The following is a 22,880-nucleotide window of genomic DNA, read 5'->3' as shown; positions in this document are numbered from 1 at the left end:
CCGCACAGCGGTGTCCACAAAGCGCAAGACATAGAAACAAGTGCCCGGAAACACCTCACACCGCCCTCCGCCACAGTCACCGTGCGACGCCACATCAGCGCCCGCGTGGTCCTAGATCTAGAATGCCTGACCGCTGCGTCCCCTGCCAGTGCGTACCGGGCTGTCGAATACCTTCATCTCCGCACTGTGGCCATCGCTCGGCGAGTTGAGCGTCTCCTCCGTGCCGTGTGTGCGGATTGCGGGGAGACCATGCGGCCTCGAGCCTCCGCCGAGTGAACTGGGATGCCACCCCGAGCCGCCGCGCACCGTCGGGGTCTGCTGGATGGTGTGCTCGCTCGTGATCCCGAGCGCGACTCGGATGATGATGAGCGTGGGGGCGATGCCCTGGATGTGTATGAGTCGACATTCAACGGTGTTCGAGGACCAAGCTTAGTACTCACGTAGACCTGCACTGCGATGACAGCGAGGATGGCCTGCGCAGGGTGCGCCATGGAGAAGAGGACGACGAATATAAGCTGGGTGACGAGGTACAGCAGCCCGCTCTCGACGATGATAGCGACCGCCGTCCGGCCAGTGGTACGACCACTCCGGTAGAACCCTGAGACGGGCTCCCGCCCCGCGCGACCCATGATCGACCAGAGCTTCGCGACAATGAACACTGTGGTCATCACGTTTGTCGCAAGCGGCAAGGCATAGCCTGCGATGCCTAGAGGCACTAGGGCAGGGGGCGCAACGGGGGTAGTACGATCGAGCGTGTCCACGATATGCGCGACCTCCATGATGCAACCTGAAGGGATGGAGGTCGAGGTTAGGGTTGGCTCAGGAAGAGGAGAGAAAGAGCGTTAGGGCTCACCGAAACCTGCAAGTGCTGTCAACACAGGAAGAATGATAACGCAGTATCGACGATCCCAGACGATCCAGCAGCGATAGAGCAGGATGAAGTCGCCTAGTAGATCACAAAGAGAGATGAGGATATCTGCTCCAATGAGCGGCTTCGTCTCGTTTGCGAAACCATCCACGCCAGTCGACACCTGCAGTCGACATTATTATGCAAGTGAAGAGGGGTGTAGAGTAAGTTGGCATACCAATGCACTATAGTAGTGGTGGAACTCCAGCACGAAATGCGCTGAGCAGCACATATATAGGAGACAAACGGCAGCAAGGATGGTCGCGTTGACGCCATGAGTCGGAAGGCGCCGTACGAGGAGGATGACGGCTGCTAGGAAGAGGACAGAGTATGTTCCTAAAAGCCCGAGTGTCAGCAGAAATGCCTGGACGTGCTTGAAAGACACATACCCCAGCAGACCGCCTCACAAGCAAAACCAATGAGGGCGGCAAGGTCGTTAGTGAGGGCCATCCGACTTGGCCGTAGAGGGGAGAGGAGGTTGAGGCGATGTGGCGTTGGAGTTGGCCCACTATGCGAGAAGCGACGTATATCGTGAGGTCCAGTTCTATTGCGCAGGCTAAGGTTAAGGGAATGATCCAGGGAACTGCGTCTGAATAGAAGGACCCCGTATCTTGTGACCACTCGGGCGGATATAATGCGACAACTTTGAGACTGAATCTTGAGTCAAGTCATGTAAAGTGACGCCTCCATCGCCAAGCGCAGGCTCCCTAGTACGGATATGCATCAAAGCTGGTTTCCGAGAATAGTTGAGACGTACTGGTAGTAGTATGTCTCGGTTAGGGTCAACCTCCCGAGAGGAAGAAGGGATAGGCTCGAGCTTCAGCAACGCCTGTAGGCTGGCGTAAATGTTGGCGCGAAACAGCTCTTCGTACTGGGAATCTTACGTCTATGACTCGCAGTCCGTGCCTGAGCCCTTTCAGAAGACTGTGATCAGGCCTATCCGAGGCCACCGGCAGTGCGACCTCATGGTGGTGGGCATTAGGTGGAGCGCCACCGCAGTGCCGAGACTACACGTTCAGCGCGCAATCTCACAAGGTATTCCGTCTCCTCAACTGAGTGATCGGAAGCCCGAAATTCTTCGAGTCGTGACCCCAGTTCTTGGCTATCGAACTCCATACCAGACACGTCGGTACCTACAGAGAGGTACGCCTCAGTCGTTTTCGTTGATATTCTGTGAGTTGCGGACTGACCTAATAGCTTCGCAAAGTCTCAGAGCTAGCGCAATGCCACATCACGGCTACAGGCTCCTTTCAGCGGAGGAATCCAATGACCTGTGTAGTACAAGCGCAGGTAAGTAACGCGGCACGACGTGCATAAGCCGGTAACTCATTACGCACCCATTAGATGACCGTCCTCTCATAGAGGGGAGGGTATTCAAGATCACAACTCTGGTCCTAGTACTAGCCAATGCGGTTATCTTGGCTATCGCGATGTCGCGTTTTGAGGCGTTGAGTTGTCAGCTCCGGGATCTCCTAGACGTGGTAGACACCCGCATCCTTCCTCAGCCGGACACCCTCAGCAGAGTTGAGAACGTAACACGAGGATCTCTCTAGATGCTGCCAGCGTTGATAAATAAATGTCTGGATAAAATGAAAGTGTCTATCAGGGGACCGTCCCCGCAGAGGACGTGGACAGAAGCCAAACGATGGTTTCAAAGGCGGACCGGGAGAGGCGTGACGCGTGGCAGAGCGCTTGCTCTGGTCTCTCAAACAGGCAACCCAGACGCTCGCACGATATTCACCTTCGTGCAAGTCGGTAGTAACTCTGCAACATGTCGTCATGCCTTAGTGATACAGTGACGGCACAAAGTGATGCAGACCCCGAATATGGAAGGTACTTTCCCACCACCCAAACTGCAGGCACTGCAAGCACGGGTCCCTGCTGCATCAGATTATAGGCGGCGCATAGCGGCGAGCGTAGTTAAGCTATCGTCCAGCTATCATCCAAAAACGTCACGTGTTGGGCCATAGGCAGCGTATAGGCGGGTGACAGGTTTCCTTCGTGCACCAGCGCTTGCCCTTGTCCTCGCCTATCGCCTGGTGCAAAAGGGACATGCGCTTGCAGTGAGGCGGTGAGAAACTGGCGCTGGCACCGTCATAGGCCTGGGTGCGTACAGACAGCGAGCAAGCAGCAGCAGTTTGGGTGGTGGGAAAGTGCCTTCCATATTTGGGGTCTGCATCACTTTGTGCCGTCACTGTATCATGTCCTCTGCCTTTCTTAGCATCTGCCCTCACCCTCAGGCTTCACCTTCGGCGCTCCGTCTCCAGCCCTGGCTCTTAATACCACTCTGCAGCGGTAAGTACCAAAGGATTTGGTATCAAGCCATCATGCATCAGTACTAGTGTCGCGCACACTTAGAGTCCGACCTACAAATGGAACAATGGTACGAAGTGAATTCGCCCGTCGATTCATGAACAATAACGCAGAAGCAATTCATATCACATATCATTCATTTACGAGTAGCGCACCATGAAGCCCGCGCACCTCACGACCGGTTCCTTCTCGTCTTCGCGCCCGTCGTTGCACCTCTCGTGCTGACACTTGCGCTCGCACTCGACGCAGCAGTCATCGAAGCCCTCGTAGACTTCCTCGTTCTCGTCGATGGCTTCTGAGGTGACAGCGGCTCAGGGGACGACGACCCAACCGACGACACCGTAGACAGCCGCGATGACCGCCGCGTCGCCCGAGGCGTCTCCACCTGGCTGACGTTCGACACACGCGACTTGCGCGGCTTCCGCGCGGGGGTCGGCAGCGGCGCGAGATGGTCCACTTCCTCTTCCTCCTCTGTCCCGTGGTGTTCATGTTGCTCCGCATCGTCAGACTCGTCGTCCATGAGCGAGCCCGGGATGCTCCGCCCCAGGTCCTTGCCCTTCACGACCTTTCGCCGCGCTGACGTCCGTCTGGGAGCCGGCTCTGGTTCGGGCTCCGGCAGCGGCTCGGGCTCTGCAGGCGGTGACGGGTCGCGAGCTGCCACACGCCCAGAAGTTGACGCGCGAGTGCGCTTACTCCTCCCCTTCGCCCTCGCCGCCGAGATCGACTGGCCCTCCTCCTTATCCTCGTCGTCCTCCGGGAGGAATGCTCCAGGCGGCAGCATCGCCTCCGTCTCCGTTCGCGCGAGTCGTGCCCCGTTGTTCGTCGCAATCTTCCGGGTGTGGGAGCCCCCACCGAATACAGACACGGAGAACTCGCCCGACACGTCCATGTCCGCGCTGTTGTCGAGTGCACGTGCCACCGAGGCGGACTCGTTCGCCCGCGCTGAGTCGCTGTCTGACAAGTCCGAGAGCATGCTGACGTCCGCGTCGTGAGGGCCGGTGAAGGAGGTGTCTTGGGCGCCGGCACCTCCACTCGACTTCCTACCAGACCTGGATGACTTTGCGGAACCTGTCGGAGCAGGCTGCGCCGACAACGTCGCAAATGCAGACACCGGCGGTGTAGATGTAGGAGAGGGTCGAGCAAGGGCGCCGAAGAGGTTAGGGCGCTTCGTACCCCCGGAAACTGGAGGCTGGTAGAAGGCATTCGGGGCGGCGTTTGCGCTGCCGGCGGTGTCAAACAAGGACTGCTTGCCATTCCCGATGCCAGCAAAGAGGCTTGGGGTGCCATTGGCGGTAGACTTTGGTTTCCATCCGTTGGCAGCAGATGCGCTGGTGCTGGCGGGTTGTGCAGAGAAACCGCCGAAGAGGAGGGGTCCCTGCGAAGGTGGCTTCGGCATTTGCGGACCAGCAGAGGTGCGTGATATAGACGGAAACATCTCTTCCGCGTTCGTCTGAGCAGGAGCAGGACCGCCAAAGCGAGGTGCACCCGAGCGTTGTGGTATAGGCGGAGTAGGTGGCGCCACGGTAGCCTTGATCGTACCGTTTGCGGGGGGCGGCGCGATGTGCTCCCACGACATGCTCATGCTCATGTTCATGTCCGTGGCCTTGCCCTTCCCCTTCGCGCCGGGACCCACACTCCCTGGGAGATCCATACCACGGCCTTGAGCGAATTGCTCGAGTTCGAGCTCCAGGAGTTGGCGCTCTGCTGCTGGCATGGCAGTCATGAGTTCGTCCATCATCTGGCGGCGGTCATAGGCAGCCTTCTGGGCCTTGTCGCCTCCACGCGAGACAGAAGCAAATTGACGGTCGAGCTTGATCGCGGCCGCATGCTGCCCACTCTGCACCAGACGTACGCACACCAAGTCTTGGATGACAGGAATGGAAGAAGCCGGCAGAGAGGATGGGGGCTCGAGTGCATATGCATGCACGAGAGATTGCTCGTAGGGCGAGAAGGGGAATGCGAGCAGGTTCGTGAGCGGTGTGAGTCGAGGCTTCGCTGAGCTCCAAAGAGTGAGTTAGAGTAACAGCGAAGGTGAAAGCCATGCTTACGGGTAAGGCACCAGTCGAGAATTTTCACTACGAGACGTTTCCGCGTATCGCTAGCTTCGGAGTAGGACCGTTGGTACAACCAAGCTTCCATGAGACTGGACTCCGCCAGGGCGATAGCATAAGCGTCAATATCGTCAGGCTCGGTCAAGAGGGGTTTTGCGGTGCGGATGAACGTCCGTATCAAGTAGTGGGGGTCTTCTGTGTGCGAGAGAGCTTGGAGAACCTTTGTGGTGTAGTCCCTGTTAAGGCGCGCGTCGCTCAACAAAGACACGGCCCTCTACTTCCATGAGTTTGGATGAACCTTGTAGAGAGGGACAAGTAGGGCATAGCACAGCAACACAAGATAAAGCGCACATCAGCTGCGAGACCAGTGGTCGCGCATGACTGAGATTTCGGTACGAGGAGCCTACGAGGCATCACTTCGAGCGTGCCGCAGCACCGACGAAGCATGACTGCCCGCGCGTTCAGGAGTGCAGTATTGTCATATAACTTGTCCAGTTGCACTCGCAGTAAGAAGATGTACGTGGTTACGCCACGCGTGCTATACCCTACTTGAGAACAAAGGGACGTACCGCGATGTTGATGCCCGAATCCAGATGCCAATACGCGTCCGCAAGCATTGCAAACTGTGGTGGAATGCACCGCTTTAGCTTGAAATCCTCCTCCCTCCCATCTTGATGCCACTTCAGCAGAAAGTAGATCAAGCAATCCTTCTTCAGCGTATCATAGGTGGAGTGCGCAATCGCGTCCAAGAGCCTCTCCAGGGCGGTCCGGTCGGCGGGAGGGTATAGTGTGTGTGGCTGACGTATTCCACCAGAAGAAAGGAGGATGTCGAAGATGAGGAGGTCGGACATGTGTGCGCGCCGCTCCTCGATCTCTTGTGGTCGAGGTGCACGCCACGGGAAATGCGTGGGGGAGAGTTCGAAATATTGGAGGTATTCCTCGTCAGAGGTCATCGAGATGTCCTGAATTGGGTCAGAGCACGTTCGGATGCACATACGCTGAATACTCACCGCGTCCATGACGAGGAGTTTTCGGGATACGTTTTGCACAACAGATGATGAGGCGTACAAGATACACGTGGCGTCTAGCGTCGTGGGTCGTAAGAGACAGAGACACAAAGAAAAGTTCTAGCTGCGAACAGGCGAAAGACAGCAGCTGGACGTCAAGGGCGTCGGTGCCGACGACAAGGACGTCGTTGACGAACAAGAACCGCACGCCAGTGGCGCACAGAAGAAAGGGTCACGTGCTCAACGCGTTCAGACCGAGTTGTTCTGTCCGAAGTTTTTCCGCTGTCCCCTAGTGCACATCGATGCGCCCTTGCCTTGCTCCATAACCTGTGATCATCCGACCTCCGGTGGAGAGAACTAACGTTTTACGTGGTAAATTACAACTCATACCCCCCTCACTGAGGTGCTCAAGTGACCTTCCAATGCCGACTACTCTTTGTGGTTACATCGTCGACAGCCGCGTACCACATCGCGCCGCGCCTGTTGAGGATATTTTTACTTATCTCAAGGGTAAAGTAGTAACGATCTCCTTCATCACTCGTTCCCAACACGAGTCTCTCTTCGCAGGTATCAGTCCTTTGCCGACGGTCTCGTACGGGCAATCGTGCCGCTGCGCTAGAGGTTCAGGTACGCGCCTTGACTTTATGGGGATAACGACCGCACATATATAACTCCTGCATCTCAGTTTAGGACCTAGGTGTTGCTACTGCATACTGCGGACCCCATGACAGAGAACATACCCAACGAGCTTCTAGAGACCATCCTCTTCCATGCCTTGACGATCCCGACTGTCGTCTTCGAGGCTTGGCGGACTCATCGCACGTATTGCGGCACCCCTTCATCTGGCGTGTCATCGATTTTGCTAGTCTCCAAACGGTGGTGTACAATCGGAGCACCGGCTCTCTACGAGTCAGCCATCCTCCGCGATGAAAGTCGGATCGAAGCCCTCGCGAAGACGCTTAACGACCGCCGGGACAAACGCAATCTGGGCCGCTACCTTCGCCGGCTCCGTGTCGAGAGCGGTTTCGGTAACGCAGTCATCAGAGTTCTCAATGCTGCACCAGGCATCACCACTCTCTACCTCGGGTTCGACCTCTCGGTGCACTGTGATAGCACGGCGGGGCTGATGAGGTCGCTCAAAAAGGTCAAGCTGGAGCATCTACTCCTCGACTCTGTCAATGGCCGCCTGTTCAGCAGCCCTATGAGCGTCAACCTCAGCAAGGCCGTCGCTGGTGCGCTGCCGCATTGGAAGATGCTGGTGAGTGTCCTCTGCGTCTTGCGGTACAGGGTCTGAGTTGATGTGGCAATAGAAACGGATAGATACCAGCCCCAAATTCGTATTTTTGCCGGATATGCTCCCGGCATTGACGCAGGCGCCAGCACTCCAGTGGATCAGTATGAGCAACTTCACCATGCACATGAATCTTGATGGGAACGTTCTTGCGGCAATCGGTCGAAACCCATCCGTCCAGGTTATTCAGATTCACGCCTTAGACAATTCTACCCATGTCGCACTGTTGCCAAACATCGACGAGTTTGCCAGGGCGAAGCTGTATGTGGGCGAGGGGAGGGAGTAAGTCCCTACGCGCTATGTTCATCCCATCACGAAGCTCATGGCATCGAATTAGCATGGTCAAGTTGACAGATTTCCCGGAAGCGGACGTCTTCAAGAAGGACCCTGGCCCGCTCCCCGACTTACCTGACAAGGTCTGGGACAGGATCTTCGACTATGCAACTCGCGGAGATGACCGAGAGGTGGACGAGGACCTCCCCATCAGAATCGTTCCGTCGCCGAACCGTACTCGAAGAGCCGTTCTTCTAGTAAACCGGAAATTCAACGTACGCACCGTCCTGTACAACGGCACGACTCTGCTCTGACCTCCTGCCCATCGTCGCAGCGACTCGGACTCCGTCACATGTATAGTATCCCACATCTCGCTCAGGACACCAACGTAGACCAATTCACTGCGGTCATCGAAGGGAACCACGAACTCGCCCGTCTCGTCCGCATCCTCTGTCTTCCAGAGGACACGGTGTTCGAGAAGCGGAAGCACATCTTCGGCGCTCCGCTTACGAGGCTTGAGCGAGTCACGAACGAGTTCATAGTCTTCCCTGATATCGCGCCATTCGTTCACGATGGGGAGTCCCTTCCCCTGCACGAGGCATCACAATGGTTGCCGGAAGGTATCATTGACTCGAGGCTGTTTAAACCGTTCGTGAACCTCCGGAGCTTGGAGCTTTATGATCTATACGGGGCAATTGTAGAGGACATCCCTCGTGATGCCTTCCCGAAGCTGGAAATCCTGAACTTGTGGGGATGGGACCTCGTTGATAAATTCGCCCCGGCAGAGTACGTCACTCTATGAATATGCAGGGTCCTCGACTGATTTTTTCCGGAATTGCAGATTGCCGTCCTTGCGCAGGTTTGGTTTTGAGGCTGCTCCCCATGTAACCGCACAAGCCGCCAGATTCCTTCAGGTACACGGCCGCAAACTCGATGCGCTGTCCACGATTGGCGCCTCTGACCCGCAGCCTGGACAACCGCCTCACCATCTGTTCGACTTCTGCCCGAATCTGACAGAAATAAGGATACCATCACTCCGAGCAGTACGTTAGTAGAAATCGTCCATCCGTGTGTGGCTCACGTACTCTGGTCAGCCGACAAACATTCCCTTCCTCGAACATTCTCAGCCGCATGCGAAGATCGCGCGGCTCGTCTTTCCGTCACTTATCGTCAAAGGGTAGGTCAATCGCACTCCCTCTTGTCCATGTACTAACTTGTCATCTCTCGGCCGCAGGAGTGCATTAGAGGTAGACGCCACATGGGATCTCTTCGTCGAGACGCTCCGACTGCACCGTGACAAGTTGCCCGCTCTCAAGGAGTTCCACGTCCTCATCTCATTCAGGTGGCCCATCACCCGGTACGTGTCTCTCGGTCTTCGATTGTCAAGGACTGTAGCTGGGTCGCTCACTCTCATTCGATCGCGATAGCTTCGACTACGACTACTTCCCTCTCACGCCGCTCATAGACGATCTGCATTCTATGAATATTGTGTTCGTAGACGGCTCGGGGACACGGTGGACAAGAGTGTTGCAGCGGCAGTGGCGCCGTCAGCGGGTCCTTCGGCTATCCCCGGCAGCACCGGAAAACCAGGACGGCGCGGGTATTGGGTTTGCTGCCGGTGGAACAAGTTCTTGAGTCATCTTGTGGTGGGTGGTCCCTGTGATGAGTTTTGCTTCATGATCACTGACATACGATCGTTCTCCAGTTGTATCCGAGTCGACATTTCCCGAGTGGGCCGGTGGAACTACAAAGTTGAGGCGATGATAGGACTCGTACCGGTGCTGTGGACAGTTGTCCCTCAGACAGGCACGGCTACGAAATAGAGGAGATGGTTAGGACGGCAATAGCCAAGGATACGTTTCTCAACTCGGGACGTAATTGGGTATTATTTCAATAACTTCATCTCACCACCGTACGACCTGGTCACATTTCGTGAAGTCTAACGCAAATATACTTATGTACAGGTAAACCCTATAATGACAATGCTACGGGAGTTCGACATGATGCGTCAGAGGTGTTCCCGCACAGCGTGCGTCGTTCATCTGGATTTGAACAGGAATCATTGGAGGATCGACGAGCTAAAATGGATCCGATTGCATCTGTCCAGACTATTAGCCTGCAGTTTGTTGGCAGATGAAGCGATCAGCATACGGGTTATCAGTAGACATTAAGACAAGGATAGGATAGTGATCGACCGAACGCCCCTCATACCCGATGACTCTGCAGACGAGATACCGAGCAGTGTCTCGAATGATTTCTCGAACGGGACATGTCTGCTAGATGCTCACAGAGCCAGGTCCTGGCTCTGTGAGCGCGGCCGGCCGAAGTCTCTGAAACAACGACCGATGCACTGACAGTAGTCAGACTACTGCCAGTCACACTGGAGGATTCCCCAGTGTGAGCATTCTTTACTCCGTCGGAGCAAAGTGATCGCCACCACATGCCCGCTGCATTCGCCGTCAAGGCAGCACGCGGCGGGACATGATTCGACGATCTTACCGATCTCCGGGCCTGCTGTCTTCGCTGAGCTATCCCTGCGACCTCAGAATGTCCGACGGACAATCCAAGACCGGGCGATAGGGCTTCCGGCAACGAGCGCAAAGGTAGCCTATACGAGGACTTACATACTAGCATACTTAGGCTCCTCCTGCAGGTGGATTGAGTTGTTGACTGGCGGCCAATCGCCTTCTACGTGATATGCATCGTCGTCCGTCCGTCGTCCATCGGGGTGGTGCATTGACCAAAATCAAGGTGGAGAGAGGAGGTAGGAGAGAGAGATTACGAAGACGAACGCTGGCGCTTGGTTCTGGTTCGTCAGGTTTATGTGGACAACGGGGACAATGTGGATATTGCCGCCTTCAGCTGCGGTAGTACACGTAAGTCTCACGGCTACGCCCGCCGCTGGGGTGGTCCGGAGAAGCCTCGAAGCCGGGTCATACGACATGATGTGTCGATCTGTGAGCATGGAGAACACTGTAGCTCGTCAGAGAACCGCAAGTAACGAGAGGTAGCTTGGTAAACGTATTACGTACCGCCTAGAAGGATACGGACGCATGACGAGCAGCTTCTCGTCCTGGGCGACATAGAGGATGAACTTGACGAGGACGTGCACCGGCTCTTGCAGCGTCGGCATTCCATGTTCCAGCACGGACTCGGGCATGACGGGGTTATAGGAACCACTCAGATAGCGAATGGATGCGCGGGGATAAATCATTTTGCTTGTACGGACCTTTGGGAAGTGTGAGTAGTAGTCCCCCTCTGTCATTGTCAAGGTTGTCAGCCATATACAGTCAGAGCCAATCTGTATGCGCACACCTGGAGTCGTCGGGGACTCGGAGAGGATCCAAGGCTTATGGCTTTCCGGTTGATCAACCGACTCGGTCCTCAGACGATTGAGTGATAGGACAATGCTAGCATTGGGGGACCCTTCAAGCACAACACAAAACAGGTGGAAGTAGGCCTAGGTTGGGTTCACGCAGAGCTGTAGAGTTACATGCATAGTTCAATCTGCGATCGGTGACCGGTCGGCGTTCTACTCTCGGAAAAGAGTCGGAGGCTGAATTCTGGGCGTCAACCTCCAGCCGAGGTTTTCCCGCTCCCTCAGCCACGTCCCGGTTGGTTGGCACGTTCTCTAGGAACACAACTCAAGCTGCCAACACGTCGTCGCAACAGTGATTCGTGGCTTACGATCACAATGCTCTGTATGCAATCTCTGACTGCATTGACCACTTCCGCTACTGCTCTCAGGCTCCAAACCCGTCATCAACTCAGTACAGTAGTGCGAAGACCCTCCGGTTCACGTAGGTTGTGAATTCTACACATTCACGCTTGCAGCTGAGAAACCACTAAACAGTCATGTGTGCGTTCTCCTGACGCGTTGCGCCTATCGATGAGTCAATTCGTTGACAGCCGTGAATCATAGGCATATAAACCCCGCTCCGAGTGGCAGCGCTGTTCCCGGCTCTTAGACCCCAACATCGCTACTGCTATGCTCGTTCGTCGCGAGAAGCCAATGTTTGAAGACAATTCAGGATCGCCGATTGCGCCGTCTAAAGAGGAGATTGTAATAGCCGATGGACCTCAACACCTGGAGAACAAGTCGGAGGTGCCCCTCACTGTAACGCCTGTTATGCGTCGGCGGGCATGGGTCCAGTTTGCCGCACTGTGTTTTACTATCTACGTCGCCGGATGGAACGATGGTACCCTGGGACCGCTCCTGCCTCGCCTTCAGGAGGTATACCATGTCAGTAGTCCATCAAGATTGCGGGGTTTAGACCGACTAATGGATCTGCTAGGTGGGCTATACTGTCGTTTCTCTGATTTTCGTTACCAACTGCATGGTGAGCATGTACTATATGATGGCGAGTTGATTGACTCGCTGAGCACGACGCCATGTACTGCAGGGCTCCTTCATCGGCGCAGCAACCTACCTCTACCTTACAGACCGTTTCGGATATGGCTTAGTAAGTCATCTCGGTGTTTCCTCGACATGATTTCACGCTGAATGTTAATGACTGGCCAGACGATGGTGGTCGGTGAGTCTTCTTATCGGTAAACGCCCCAGCAAGCCTCTGAAGAACGGTAGCTTCACTTATTCTTGCAATTGGGAACTCTTTGCAAGCTTCTGGGTCCCCTTTCCCGGTGTTCGTGGTCGCATACCTGTTCGCTGGCTACAGCAACGCTTTCCTAGTGAGTACTGCCGAACTCGTCGCAATATTCTCATTACTTCCACCCAATCACATTATCATGCAGGACGCGGGTTCCAACGCGTTCGTCGCCAGCGTGGCTGGGGACACCTCCACCAAGATGGGTATCATGCATGCCATATACGGCGTTGGCGCGATGTGTGCCCCGCTCGTCTCAACACAATTTGCCCGTCTACCTCGCTGGTCCTTTGTCTACCTGGTGCACATCGGTCTGGTCACGCTGAGCGCAGTCAGCCAGATGTTGACGTTCCGCTTTCGGCGGCAGAATGGTGCGCATGATCGCGATTTCTAGAGCAGATCCTAGTCCGCTGATATACTCATGTGTCCTGTGGTAGATCTACTCGCCGAGATTGGCCAACCTCCCCCTGAGAAAACTCAGGACTCGGAGGCGGGCATGAGCAAGTTCAAGCAGGTTCTCAGATTGCGCGCGGTACACCTCATGGCGTTCTTCATATTCACGTACGTTGGCGTTGAGGTCACCGTCAGCGGTATGTACATAAAAATATAGCTTTCCCGGACTGCACTGCAGTACTAGCTAATTCGCACCTCAGGATGGATAGTCACATATATTATTAACGAACGCCATGGAGGTGCCAACTCAGGATACATCTCGTCCGGTTTCTGGGGAGGTCTAACGCTCGGACGTGTTGCCCTTCTGTGGTTGAACAAGAAGGTACGCTCACCAAGACTTGCTGCCACGTCGCACGCTCACGGCCGGATTCGGATAGATCGGAGGATGGCGCGTGATCTTCCTCTATGTACTGCTTGTCCTCGGGTACGTACCTATCCGCGCACTGGTTGCAAACATCCCCCCCTCATCTTTCTGCTGTTGCTAGTCTCGAACTCGTCGTCTGGCTGGTCGACTCGCTTCTTCCCTCTGCAATCTGTGTCGCGTTTGTGGGATTCTTCCTGGGACCCATCTATCCGATTGTTATGAACCACGCAGGCACAATGATCCCGGAAGAGCTCATCTCTGGCAGCATCGGCTGGATATCGGTTTTCGGCGCGGCTGGAGCAGCGGCGTTCCCCTTCATCACTGGAGCTATCGCCTCTGGGACGGGAATCGGGAGCTTGCAGCCTCTGTGAGTCGGTCGAGCGCATGGTATATCAGCGTGGGCTTTGCTGACTAGGGTGAACCACAGACTTATCTCTATGATGGGTCTCCTGTTGGTTATTTGGGTGTTTGTTCCACGCGCTCGGGCACCCACGAAATAGTGTTCGTTCCGAACTCGGTTCACATCCTTGGGCCTCGAAGGTATGTCGATCCAAGTAGCGTCGCTTAGTACTGCAGATCCTTACCGCTTGTTGCTCCGGCCAGCTGAAGTATAGATTTTTCTGGTCGACTGTTTGTCAAAGAAGTTACGACTCAACATGAATATCCCTCCTCACTTTACATGAACGCGAGCCCGACGATACACAACGCTGCACAAGAGATTGTCGACTCGTCACTTGACTTATGGTGTGTTAACTCCTTCGCAGTGACATATATGCTCTTGACTCATGATGGCACTGATAATGCTGGATTACTCATACCCATCAAAGCAAGAAGTCGATAACAAGCGAATCGAGGTGAAGCTTCGGCACTGCCCACACGTGGCCGACACACTGTTTATCGGCTGGTAAGTCCGGCTTGTTGAGCTTCTCTCCAGTACCCCTTCGCGCCCTCTAAGAAGGCGAACACTCGAAGCAGAATCTGTATCCAACTTGCACTTCAGTTCTGGCCGGGAATGAATCGTCTCCGGTGGAAGGTACATTCTTATTCGCCCGGCAAAGCCTTGTCGCGGTGGCCCGACCTCCGAAGCCTCATCCGCGGAAGACAATCAGCGTGGCACGAATCTTCGAATTTCGTTCCAGATCCCATGGTACCCGCCCCCGTGCGCCACCGGGAGCTTGAGTACTGTGCACATAATGGTCCTCGCACCGGTGCGCGGGAAGACACGTTTCGAGCCATTTGTCAATTCAACATCATGTGTGTGTCAGTTCTCCTGCAGATCTGCGCTTCCGACCTTGCTATATATGCGGAGATACCATGGAAAATTTTCGTCTCCCCTCGTCGAACTGACCTCCACCACCAGGACTGCTCCTCAGCACGTCGACGCTGATCATCAGGCAGGATGGCATCGGGACTCGGTCGCTCTCCAGTCGAAGAGACCTTCGACGAGAAGATGCCCACCTCAAGCAGGGCATCTCCGACGCCCGAGGGTAAGGAGTCCAAGGAGTTGGAGGCGTCGCAGCTCCCCGTGCTGGAGAGTCAGGCGGCTACGGGTGGGATCCCGGTCCAGACCCCAGCTATGAAGCGGAAGGCGTTGTGGCAGTTCGCGACGCTTTGCTTGTCCATCTATGTCTCTGGGTGGAACGACGGGACGATAGGCCCCTTGCTTCCGCGTCTCCAGGCTGTGTACAATGTGCGTAATATGCATACTGGTCTCAAGGTTCGCATGCTCATTGGTTTGCTAGGTTGGATACGCTGTTGTATCACTTATATTCGTTGTCAGCTGTATTGTGAGTGTCTAATGGTCGTCCAAGGATCCTAACGCGGCTCAGAGGTAGCGCTGCAGGGATCAATAGTCGGTTCGTGTACATACTTGTACCTCACCGATCGATTGGGTTTCGGCACGGTGAGTATGGGCTTCATCGCTTGAGATGACTTCTCATGCATACCTTTCCGCAGACTGTCGTTATCGGTATGAGAGTCCGTCATCGCTCACAGCGGCGCACAGGCTAATCTCCTCGTGTAGCATCCGCGTCGGTTATGGTAGCGTACTGCCTTGAGGCTGGTGCTGTGCCTTTCCCTGTCTTCGTTGTCTCATACTTCTTCAATGGCTTCGGCACTGCCTATTTGGTATGCTCAACCGTCGTCATCCTCTCATACGATGTGCTTACTTGACGGTACTCGGGCACAGAATGCTGGATCAAACGCCTTCCTAGCAAGTCTCAGCGTCGGGAATGCGTCCACGCGGATGGGCATCCTGCATGCGCTCTATGGTACGTCAACGGCCGTCGTTTTCTTTACAGAGGCTCACTCTCTGTTCGCCACAGGATTGGGGGCGATGTGCTCTCCGCTGATATCGACACAGTTCGCTAACCTTCCGCGTTGGTCCTTCGTCTACCTCACCCACCTCGGGATTTCCTTCCTCAATGGCCTGATGCAAATCGCTGTGTTCCGGTTCAAAAGTCAGGAAGGTAAGTTGACGGCACCATAGCTTTGACGATCCCTCCTCATTCTCGGATCCTAGAGTGCTTCCAGGAGATCGGTCAGCCACCCCCCATGGAAGACTCGGAGGGTTGGTTGGAGCGATACAAGAAAATATTCAAGCTTCGCTGCGTGCACCTCATGGCCTTGTTCGCGTTCACGTACGTCGGCCATGAGGTGACAGTAGGAAGTGCGTATATGCCTCAGTTGTCATCGCAACGTTTCCGCTGATTAGCTTCAGGCTGGATCGTCACCTATATCATCAACGAGCGTCACGGGGGACCGAACTCTGGGTATATCTCCTCTGGATTCTTCGGAGGGCTCATGCTAGGCCGTGTAGCTCTGCTGTGGTTCAGCAAGCTTGTACGTGCTTTGCTATCTGATCGGTACCGGTGCTGACACTGTCCTCCTTCTCGAACCGCGATAGGTCGGGGAGCGTCGTGTTGTCTTCATTTACATCCTCGCTGTAGTCGGGTAAGTTGACGAGCACCGTAGATGTGTCTGACGGACTCAGCTGACACCCCTTCACTTCCCAGCCTCGAATTGGTCGTATGGCTCGTTCCGAACCTGTACGCTGGCGCCGTATCCGTCTGCTTCGTCGGATTCTTCCTCGGGCCGGTCTATCCAATCCTCATGAACCACTGCGGTCGCGTCCTCCCCCCGGAGCTGATATCAGGTGCCATTGGCTGGATCGCATGTTGGGGCGCGGCAGGTGCCGCCGTATTCCCTTTCGTCACCGGCGCAATCGCATCGAAGGCGGGCATCGTCAGCCTGCTGCCCGTGTAAGTACCGCATCCTCTTGTTGGCGGCGAAGACATGACTGACGGCAGACCTCACGGATAGACTGGTATCGATGATGGGCCTTCTGCTCACCGTATGGCTGTGCGTTCCGAACAGTCGCTGCTAGACCCAAGTGGGAGCTGGACTCCATCAAGACATAGATGGTAGGTTTCAAAGCTCTCAAAAGTCGGACATGGGTGTCGCTGACGTCACGTTCATTGTAGATCATGACACCCACGACATTTCCCCATGTACGACACCTAGACAGACTTCATAGAGATATTACCATCCTCATCCATCTTGCAATTCACAATCACTTGTATCCTTACAGCCGCAGTTCGACATCAGCCTACAAGATGCGCTTACAAAGGGGACTCGACCTCTACTATGTAAGCCACACCCGAGGCTTCGAGAGCCTGACGACAGGAGTTACATGCTTCGCCGAGGCTACCCCTCCAACCTCGACCTCGAGACGTGACGTGGCCCGTGAAAGCTCTAGCCTTTCGTGTCCTGCGATCTTGTCAAGTTCCGACAGTCAAAACCCGGCGACGAGTCGACCTGGTCATTGATATGGACATGGACATGAGCGATAAACATCTTCGTACGTAGCACCTCCTCGATTGCACCAAGCATCCTCACGAGTCTTGGGCCATTTCGCTCAACTGACAGTGACACGCCATGCAGACACAAGTGGTCGCCTTGCGCAATCTCCGGAGTCCGAGCCGGGGACACGCCCTCACAACCAAGGACTCGAGCGATCAAATCGCCCGATCTGGGATCGCCACCCAACATTCCGGACTCCCAGGCTCCAGCGCACTAACAAACTGCTAGATTCGGTCTAGTGGTTTTCTCTGGGTGCCTTGATCCAGCCCCGCGGTATGTATCGATCGCCACCCCCAAACGCACTATTGGAGGGTTCCATATGCCCGGTAACGAGGGAGTGGAAAACCTTCTTGCGAACCAGGCACTAATCTCGGTGAATTACAGCCTGTCCTTGCTCCGCCACGGTGTGGAGCGCAGGCGCGAGCCCTTCTCAGGCTCAACAATTACACGCTACATACCAGAATTGTGAGCCTTGAGAGCTGGAGAATGGACACTGTCCGAATCGGGAGTTTGAGCCGTGAAGCCCGCTGCCGGATGATGCGGTGGTAGAGGGACTCGGCGACTTGGGTGGTAGTTCGGCCACAACCTTGCCATTGAAGTGGATCCGCATGTCTGAGCCATGGTCAAGGTGCGTCGGCCTCTATCCCAGCAGTCCCAGTATGTTTCTGACAATCGCAGATACGCAACTACGCAGGCTGCAATTCGTCCCAAGTACATCCGGTAAGTATACATTCGATGCTGCGCGAACCGTGTACTACTAGTACGTATGTGCTCACACCTTACGAAAAGGCGTTATTTGTCGCTATGGTGCTGATCTGCTCCCGTCCGAAGCTACGCCGTCAATATCATCCCAGCGTGATGGATGATGCATGAGCCCCAGTGCCCATATGTGGCTGGCATACATCTCAGCTCGTACAGCCTCACAGCGTAATTCATCGCACAACTCATATCTGTGCGCAGTCACACTGGTAGCAATACCCGACCAAGCGAACGCAACCGAGGCCGAGAGTGGACAGTGGCGACGACCATCTCTGGCCATGATGGCCACCGCTTGAGAGACTCAGAGGCTAGAGCTGAGCGTATCACCGTGCCAGTTCACCCTTCTCTCCCAAGCTATGTAAGGAAGACTGACTGACGTACTGTACAGTGTAGCGTCGGTAGGTAGTCACGGTCGCAAGGCACAGTGACCCACGTAGTTCAACGCGGGAGAAGTGCGAATGCGAAAATTCGGAGAGGGTAGCATCATCGCGTCCGACGCCGCGTCGAGCTACATAACGTGACGTACGTCGTCTTCACCAGGTTCGCTCCGCATCGTATTTGTATATGGAATATGTAAACGAAACCAGACCAAGACAGGACGAGGCTCACCTGGGTCCTGGGAGAACATCGAGTCGACGCACTTGGCACTTGAAGCTTGAAGTCTTGAACGTCCATACGATGGGCGGCGGGATGCCCGGATGACCCCATGCGCTCGTACGCTACGCGACTTCGAGCGAGGCCCTGGGCTGTGGCCCTCTCGACGGGGCGTTCTGATGCTTCAAGTTCAAGTTGCCGTGATGCGAGCCTCCGGATATGTAATCGCCCAAACAGTAAACAAACATGAGAACATCGAACATCGAACATCGGCGCAGGAAACACGTGGCATATGGCACTCACCTGCAGGCTGCGATTCTCTATCCCCATTGCGCGTCGACCGAAGATGCGCCCAAGCCTGACCGGTGTCCGAGCGAGGGTACGCACACCCTCAGGCCTCATGGGCTTCCCGACGCCCGATGCCCACACCGGGAAGCCTCATATCGATAGGCTGTCGACCGTCGTTTCATCATTCAAGGGACCCGGGATCTGCAGGCCAGCGAATCAGTCATTATCAGCGCCGAGCGTGTAGACTGCTCTCACGGACGCACACACAGGGACTGTGGACGAACCTCCGCCTCCAACTTGCGCCGCGCCATCCGGAGCTGTACCTCCCGGAAGGGAGGCACCCACGGTCGAGCGCGTCGAGAGCAGACGACATCTGTACAAGCATGGCATCGGGTCTCCCAGCTTGACATTTCCCCCACTAGACTGGAGGCTTGAGGCGAAGGCGCCGACTCATGGCGATGTGTTGCGCTGCCCTTCGAATCTTCAACTCCATACCTTGGGCCCGGCACCTTGCGTCTTGAAAGCTTGACCCTCGACTCTCAGCTCTTGACTCTTGAAAGCTTGACTCCCGCTTCGTGACTCGTCCTCTTGCCTCTCCCTTCCTCGAGTCCGAGTCCTCCCACTCGACAACGCTCGACACTCGACACTGAACAGCGACCACATGGCCCGGGCACATCTTGAACTAGCAACAAACACTGTAGCGTAGTAGCAACATCCATTATCCCAGGTGTATCGTACCGTATACCCCAAACGTTCCACCCCAGATACCAGATACCAGTGACCAGTGACCACAGAGAGGAATCCAAGTATACGTCCATGTGCGAATGTGCGAGCGTGTGAATGTGCGAGGTTGCGAATGTGCGAATGTGACAGTGTGAATGTGTGAATGTGCGATGTGCGAGGTTACGATGTACCATGTATGTCATTATGCGGCGATATGTGGCGATATGTGGCGGATGTGGGATATGTATGTAGCGATTGAAAACGAGCGGTGTGCGAAACGAGCGACGACGGTCACGGTGAGTCCGAAAGACCGAAAGAACGAGCGACTAGTATATGCGTGTGCGTGTGCGTGCGTGATAGCGTGGGTACGTCTGGAAGGTCAGAGAAAAGGGGAAGAGAGGGGGGGGGGGTTCGAGCGGATGTCGCGAGGGGACCAAGGACCAAGGACGAGGCGAGGTGAGGACCGTAGCGTAGCCGGGAACCAATTTGATGACGGTGATATTGATATTGGTGTTGATATTGGTATTGATGCAAGAGTCGGCGGGGGCCCGGGGGCAAGATGCGATTTGCGCGGAGTGCACGCGGTTGCGGTTGGGGGCGGAGGCCGCAGCGACGTTCGCAAGAGATGGGAACACAACAGGGCAACGTCGATACGGTCGAGCGATGCGTTGATTCGCGGGTTGGTCGGTTGGTCGGTTTCGTTCGTTCGTTCGTTCGTTCAGTGCGTCGAGTTCGAAGTTCGCGAGTTCAGAAACCGGGACAAGGCAACGACCCAAAAAAGAGAAAAGAAGAGAAACAACCGCAACTCAGCACAACACATCCGCACACCGCACACCGCACACAGAGAGAACAACGGAAAACACGAGGCGCACTTTTTATACAGCGAACAGCGGGTCGCAAACGAGCCAAAACAGCAAGGAGGACCGATAGACCGATAGTAAGCAGGATAGATTTGCAATGTACAACGATGAGCGAATGGACGGAGGCGAGCGAATGAGGTTTCAGTGTTCTGTGTTCTGTGTTCAGGTGGTGGTCTGGAAAAAATGCGATGTGTGATGTGGGGGTCAGTTGGGTTGGCATGTTGGAACGGCTGTTTCTCCTCTTTTATGTGACGGGCGGGCGGGACGAGAGGAAGTCGGATCGGGAGGGGGAAGGGTCGACTCAGTCGGGCAGAAGGGAAGAGAGGGAAGGGGCGGGGCGGGGGGAAGAGAGATGCGGGAGAAAACAGCGTTATCCATGCGAATTGAAGATCGGGGATCAGTGGTATGCGAGCGGTCGGTAAGGTATAAAGCTGCGAGCTGAAGCTAAGGGTTAAGCACGAAGGGGGGAGGGTAAGGTATAACGTAGAAAAACCCAGAAGGATGATGAAGCCTATATGCACCGTGCGCATCCGCCACGCCGCTCTCTTCGCCGTTCTAGCAGCAACCCCTTCTCTCTCAGACTCGGCGCGGCAGCTCGGACAGCCCGCTATGTAGGCGGGGCAGGGCGCGCATTGGAGTAGACGCCCCGCCGGGCGAGTAAAGCGGCACACCTTAGTATGGTGGCCGCTTGAACTCGGCAGAGATCTGCGCGTCGCCCGCCTCGGGGTCGGGGAGACGTCCCTTCTGCTGGTCCTCCGAGTTGTAGTCGGACAGGTGGTCCTCGTCCGCGACAGTGAACGTCTGCATCTATTGGAAGCCGGCGACATCAGACATGAAGGAGGCACGGAAAAAGATTGACACGCACCTGGACGTGGACACCGGTGCCCATATCGGGCTTTCCGCTCTTGACCGTGCCGTGGAACGTGGGCTGCACGGTCGCACGGCTGCCGATGGGTGCGGCACGGAAGCTGTGGCCGGTGCTTGAGCTGGGGACGTACGACGGCCGCGAGTCAGCGGATTGCAGGATGACCGGAAACACGCTCGAGACGACGTACAAGACTTCGGGGCCCTGGTGCGAGAAGTTGGTCAGTCGGCGCACTGCGCGGCAGGCGACGATCTGCACGGACGTTTAGTCAGACTCGGAGAAGAGATACGGAACGGAACAAAGATCGACGTACGGTGGAGAAGATGGCAGCAGGCACGTTGAAGATGACGCTCATGATTGCGTTCAGGTTCAGAAGGATGAACACGACAGCCAACAAGTTGGAGATGAACCTGTATGGACGGATTCAGTTCACGATCGTAAAGAGCATCAGGAGGCAACTTACGCAATGAAGAAGTAGACCAGACCATCCTTGAAGAGGAGGGTCATGAGCTGCGAGCGGCCACCCTTGACGCCGATGACGAGCTTGTACATGCTGAGAAGGAGGATGAAGAGGTCGAAGCACATGGAGTAGATGAAGGTGGCGGCGAGGATGGTGTTGTTGGTGCTAGTAACGACACAACCTGTACCGTCGATCCACACTGCCTTGACAAGGACACCCTGGAGGATGAGGGACCAGTGACCGAGGATGACCAGCACGATAGGAATAACGATCCTCTTGTCGTGAGACCAGAGCGCCATTCTGCAGTAATAGGTCAACGAGCCATAGACATGGACGGTTGAGGAGAGACGTACGTCCGGATAGACAGGTTGATACTGGCAAGACCAGACGCAGACTGACCCATGATCTGGTTGAAGGTGTACAAAGATTGACAGTTGACCTCGCTGCGGGATCAACCATCTGGATTAGCCACCAAACAAGAAGCTGTGTCGGAATCACAGCGACTCACGTCGTCACATCGAGAGAGATCAAGCTGACAGAAGGAATGTTAATGACCGAATCTGGTAAGGCGGAAGGCGGGGACCAACTTACAGGCCGATCATGACGAAGAGCAGACAATATCTGTTCAGGAAGTAGAACAGCTAGGGAACCATGAGCGTACGGTTGCCATAGGATGGAGAACAGAACTCACTGCCGGGTAGTGGAAGCGCCTCTTGCCGGTGATGAAGGACCACTCAAAGTCGAGGGAAGTGAACCATTCCCACCTGTGGGGCGGGGCGTGTGAGAAGGCGTCGCGGATATGGAGGAAGCAGGTGGACGCGTCGGGGAAGCGAGCTCACAAGTAGAGACCCGAGAGGGCGTGCATGAACTTGAGGAAGACAGCTAGGAGGCGAGGGAGGGTGATCAGACTGGGACGTCGAAGGAGGGGGTTGAGGGGACGTACCGCCATCGAGGGCGAGCTCGGCGGGGGAGTTCCAATCAGGCATGGCGAGCAAGGGCGGCGGGACGAGGAGGGAGAGGAAGTGAGACGACCCTGGAGGGAAGGGGAGGGGACTCTGGGGGCCATGGCTCATGGACGGGGGATATTAAGCGGACGGGGTAGCCGGCGAGTGGACAAGCATCGAGCTGCAAGTGGCAAGAGCGCGAGGCCGAGGCGGAGGAGCCGTGGCCCGCATCGAATCTCGTCCTCGCATCTCCCCACGAAGCA

The 22,880-nt window shown here is 55.6% G+C and overlaps 9 protein-coding genes across 9 annotated transcripts; 3 read left to right on the top strand and 6 right to left on the bottom strand.

Annotated features, from left to right (window-relative positions):
* Positions 1-117: 117 nt before the first annotated feature.
* On the bottom strand, positions 118-1,357 carry L226DRAFT_462167 (uncharacterized protein; the record flags this gene model as incomplete). The annotated part of the gene is made up of 5 exons (XM_067675706.1): positions 118-384; positions 441-787; positions 854-1,031; positions 1,086-1,243; positions 1,297-1,357. The coding sequence occupies 5 exons, from the start codon at positions 1,355-1,357 to the stop codon at positions 118-120; spliced, it is 1,011 nt and encodes a 336-aa protein (XP_067536216.1).
* A 1,694-nt stretch (positions 1,358-3,051) lies between these two features.
* On the bottom strand, positions 3,052-6,460 carry L226DRAFT_507535 (uncharacterized protein). The gene is made up of 4 exons (XM_067678133.1): positions 6,282-6,460; positions 5,841-6,233; positions 5,269-5,545; positions 3,052-5,215 (listed from the first exon to the last, which is right to left on the bottom strand). Exons 1-4 carry the CDS (start codon positions 6,288-6,290, stop codon positions 3,393-3,395), a joined length of 2,502 nt encoding a protein of 833 aa, XP_067536215.1. The 5' UTR covers positions 6,291-6,460; the 3' UTR covers positions 3,052-3,392.
* A 542-nt stretch (positions 6,461-7,002) lies between these two features.
* L226DRAFT_462001 (uncharacterized protein) lies at positions 7,003-8,644 on the top strand (the record flags this gene model as incomplete). Its single annotated transcript, XM_067675689.1, has 5 exons — positions 7,003-7,364; positions 7,410-7,536; positions 7,589-7,851; positions 7,907-8,117; positions 8,177-8,644. 5 exons carry the CDS (start codon positions 7,003-7,005, stop codon positions 8,642-8,644), a joined length of 1,431 nt encoding a protein of 476 aa, XP_067536214.1.
* A 1,944-nt stretch (positions 8,645-10,588) lies between these two features.
* Positions 10,589-11,002, bottom strand: L226DRAFT_570632 (uncharacterized protein; the record flags this gene model as incomplete). Its single annotated transcript, XM_067684457.1, has 2 exons — positions 10,589-10,704; positions 10,894-11,002. 2 exons carry the CDS (start codon positions 11,000-11,002, stop codon positions 10,589-10,591), a joined length of 225 nt encoding a protein of 74 aa, XP_067536213.1.
* Positions 11,003-11,971: 969 nt separating this feature from the next.
* L226DRAFT_462151 (MFS general substrate transporter) lies at positions 11,972-13,763 on the top strand (the record flags this gene model as incomplete). The annotated part of the gene is made up of 10 exons (XM_067675702.1): positions 11,972-12,085; positions 12,138-12,182; positions 12,246-12,318; positions 12,428-12,531; positions 12,595-12,817; positions 12,884-13,036; positions 13,100-13,221; positions 13,277-13,323; positions 13,385-13,630; positions 13,691-13,763. The coding sequence occupies 10 exons, from the start codon at positions 11,972-11,974 to the stop codon at positions 13,761-13,763; spliced, it is 1,200 nt and encodes a 399-aa protein (XP_067536212.1).
* A 1,076-nt stretch (positions 13,764-14,839) lies between these two features.
* On the top strand, positions 14,840-16,648 carry L226DRAFT_461901 (MFS general substrate transporter; the record flags this gene model as incomplete). Its single annotated transcript, XM_067675685.1, has 11 exons — positions 14,840-14,953; positions 15,006-15,050; positions 15,107-15,170; positions 15,287-15,390; positions 15,452-15,533; positions 15,588-15,731; positions 15,785-15,931; positions 15,983-16,104; positions 16,169-16,215; positions 16,278-16,523; positions 16,585-16,648. 11 exons carry the CDS (start codon positions 14,840-14,842, stop codon positions 16,646-16,648), a joined length of 1,179 nt encoding a protein of 392 aa, XP_067536211.1.
* Positions 16,649-17,463: 815 nt separating this feature from the next.
* Positions 17,464-17,844, bottom strand: L226DRAFT_534548 (uncharacterized protein). The gene is made up of 2 exons (XM_067680696.1): positions 17,803-17,844; positions 17,464-17,752 (listed from the first exon to the last, which is right to left on the bottom strand). Exon 2 carries the CDS (start codon positions 17,743-17,745, stop codon positions 17,575-17,577), a length of 171 nt encoding a protein of 56 aa, XP_067536210.1. The 5' UTR covers positions 17,746-17,752; positions 17,803-17,844; the 3' UTR covers positions 17,464-17,574.
* On the bottom strand, positions 17,817-18,338 carry L226DRAFT_50621 (uncharacterized protein). Its single transcript, XM_067678072.1, has 2 exons — positions 18,265-18,338; positions 17,817-18,197 (listed from the first exon to the last, which is right to left on the bottom strand). The coding sequence occupies exon 2, from the start codon at positions 18,161-18,163 to the stop codon at positions 17,927-17,929; it is 237 nt and encodes a 78-aa protein (XP_067536209.1). The 5' UTR covers positions 18,164-18,197; positions 18,265-18,338; the 3' UTR covers positions 17,817-17,926.
* A 2,682-nt stretch (positions 18,339-21,020) lies between these two features.
* On the bottom strand, positions 21,021-22,659 carry L226DRAFT_461968 (uncharacterized protein; the record flags this gene model as incomplete). The annotated part of the gene is made up of 11 exons (XM_067675687.1): positions 21,021-21,155; positions 21,214-21,334; positions 21,404-21,465; positions 21,527-21,623; positions 21,677-21,973; positions 22,027-22,116; positions 22,182-22,205; positions 22,265-22,314; positions 22,365-22,437; positions 22,513-22,555; positions 22,617-22,659. 11 exons carry the CDS (start codon positions 22,657-22,659, stop codon positions 21,021-21,023), a joined length of 1,035 nt encoding a protein of 344 aa, XP_067536208.1.
* Between the last annotated feature and the right edge of the window lie 221 nt (positions 22,660-22,880).

This window comes from Lentinus tigrinus (assembly GCF_003813185.1).
Source record: "Lentinus tigrinus ALCF2SS1-7 unplaced genomic scaffold L226scaffold_10, whole genome shotgun sequence".
NCBI lineage: Eukaryota > Fungi > Basidiomycota > Agaricomycetes > Polyporales > Polyporaceae > Lentinus > Lentinus tigrinus.
The sequence above is the reverse complement of the archived record's forward strand: the minus strand, read 5'-3'. Positions and strand labels throughout refer to the sequence as shown.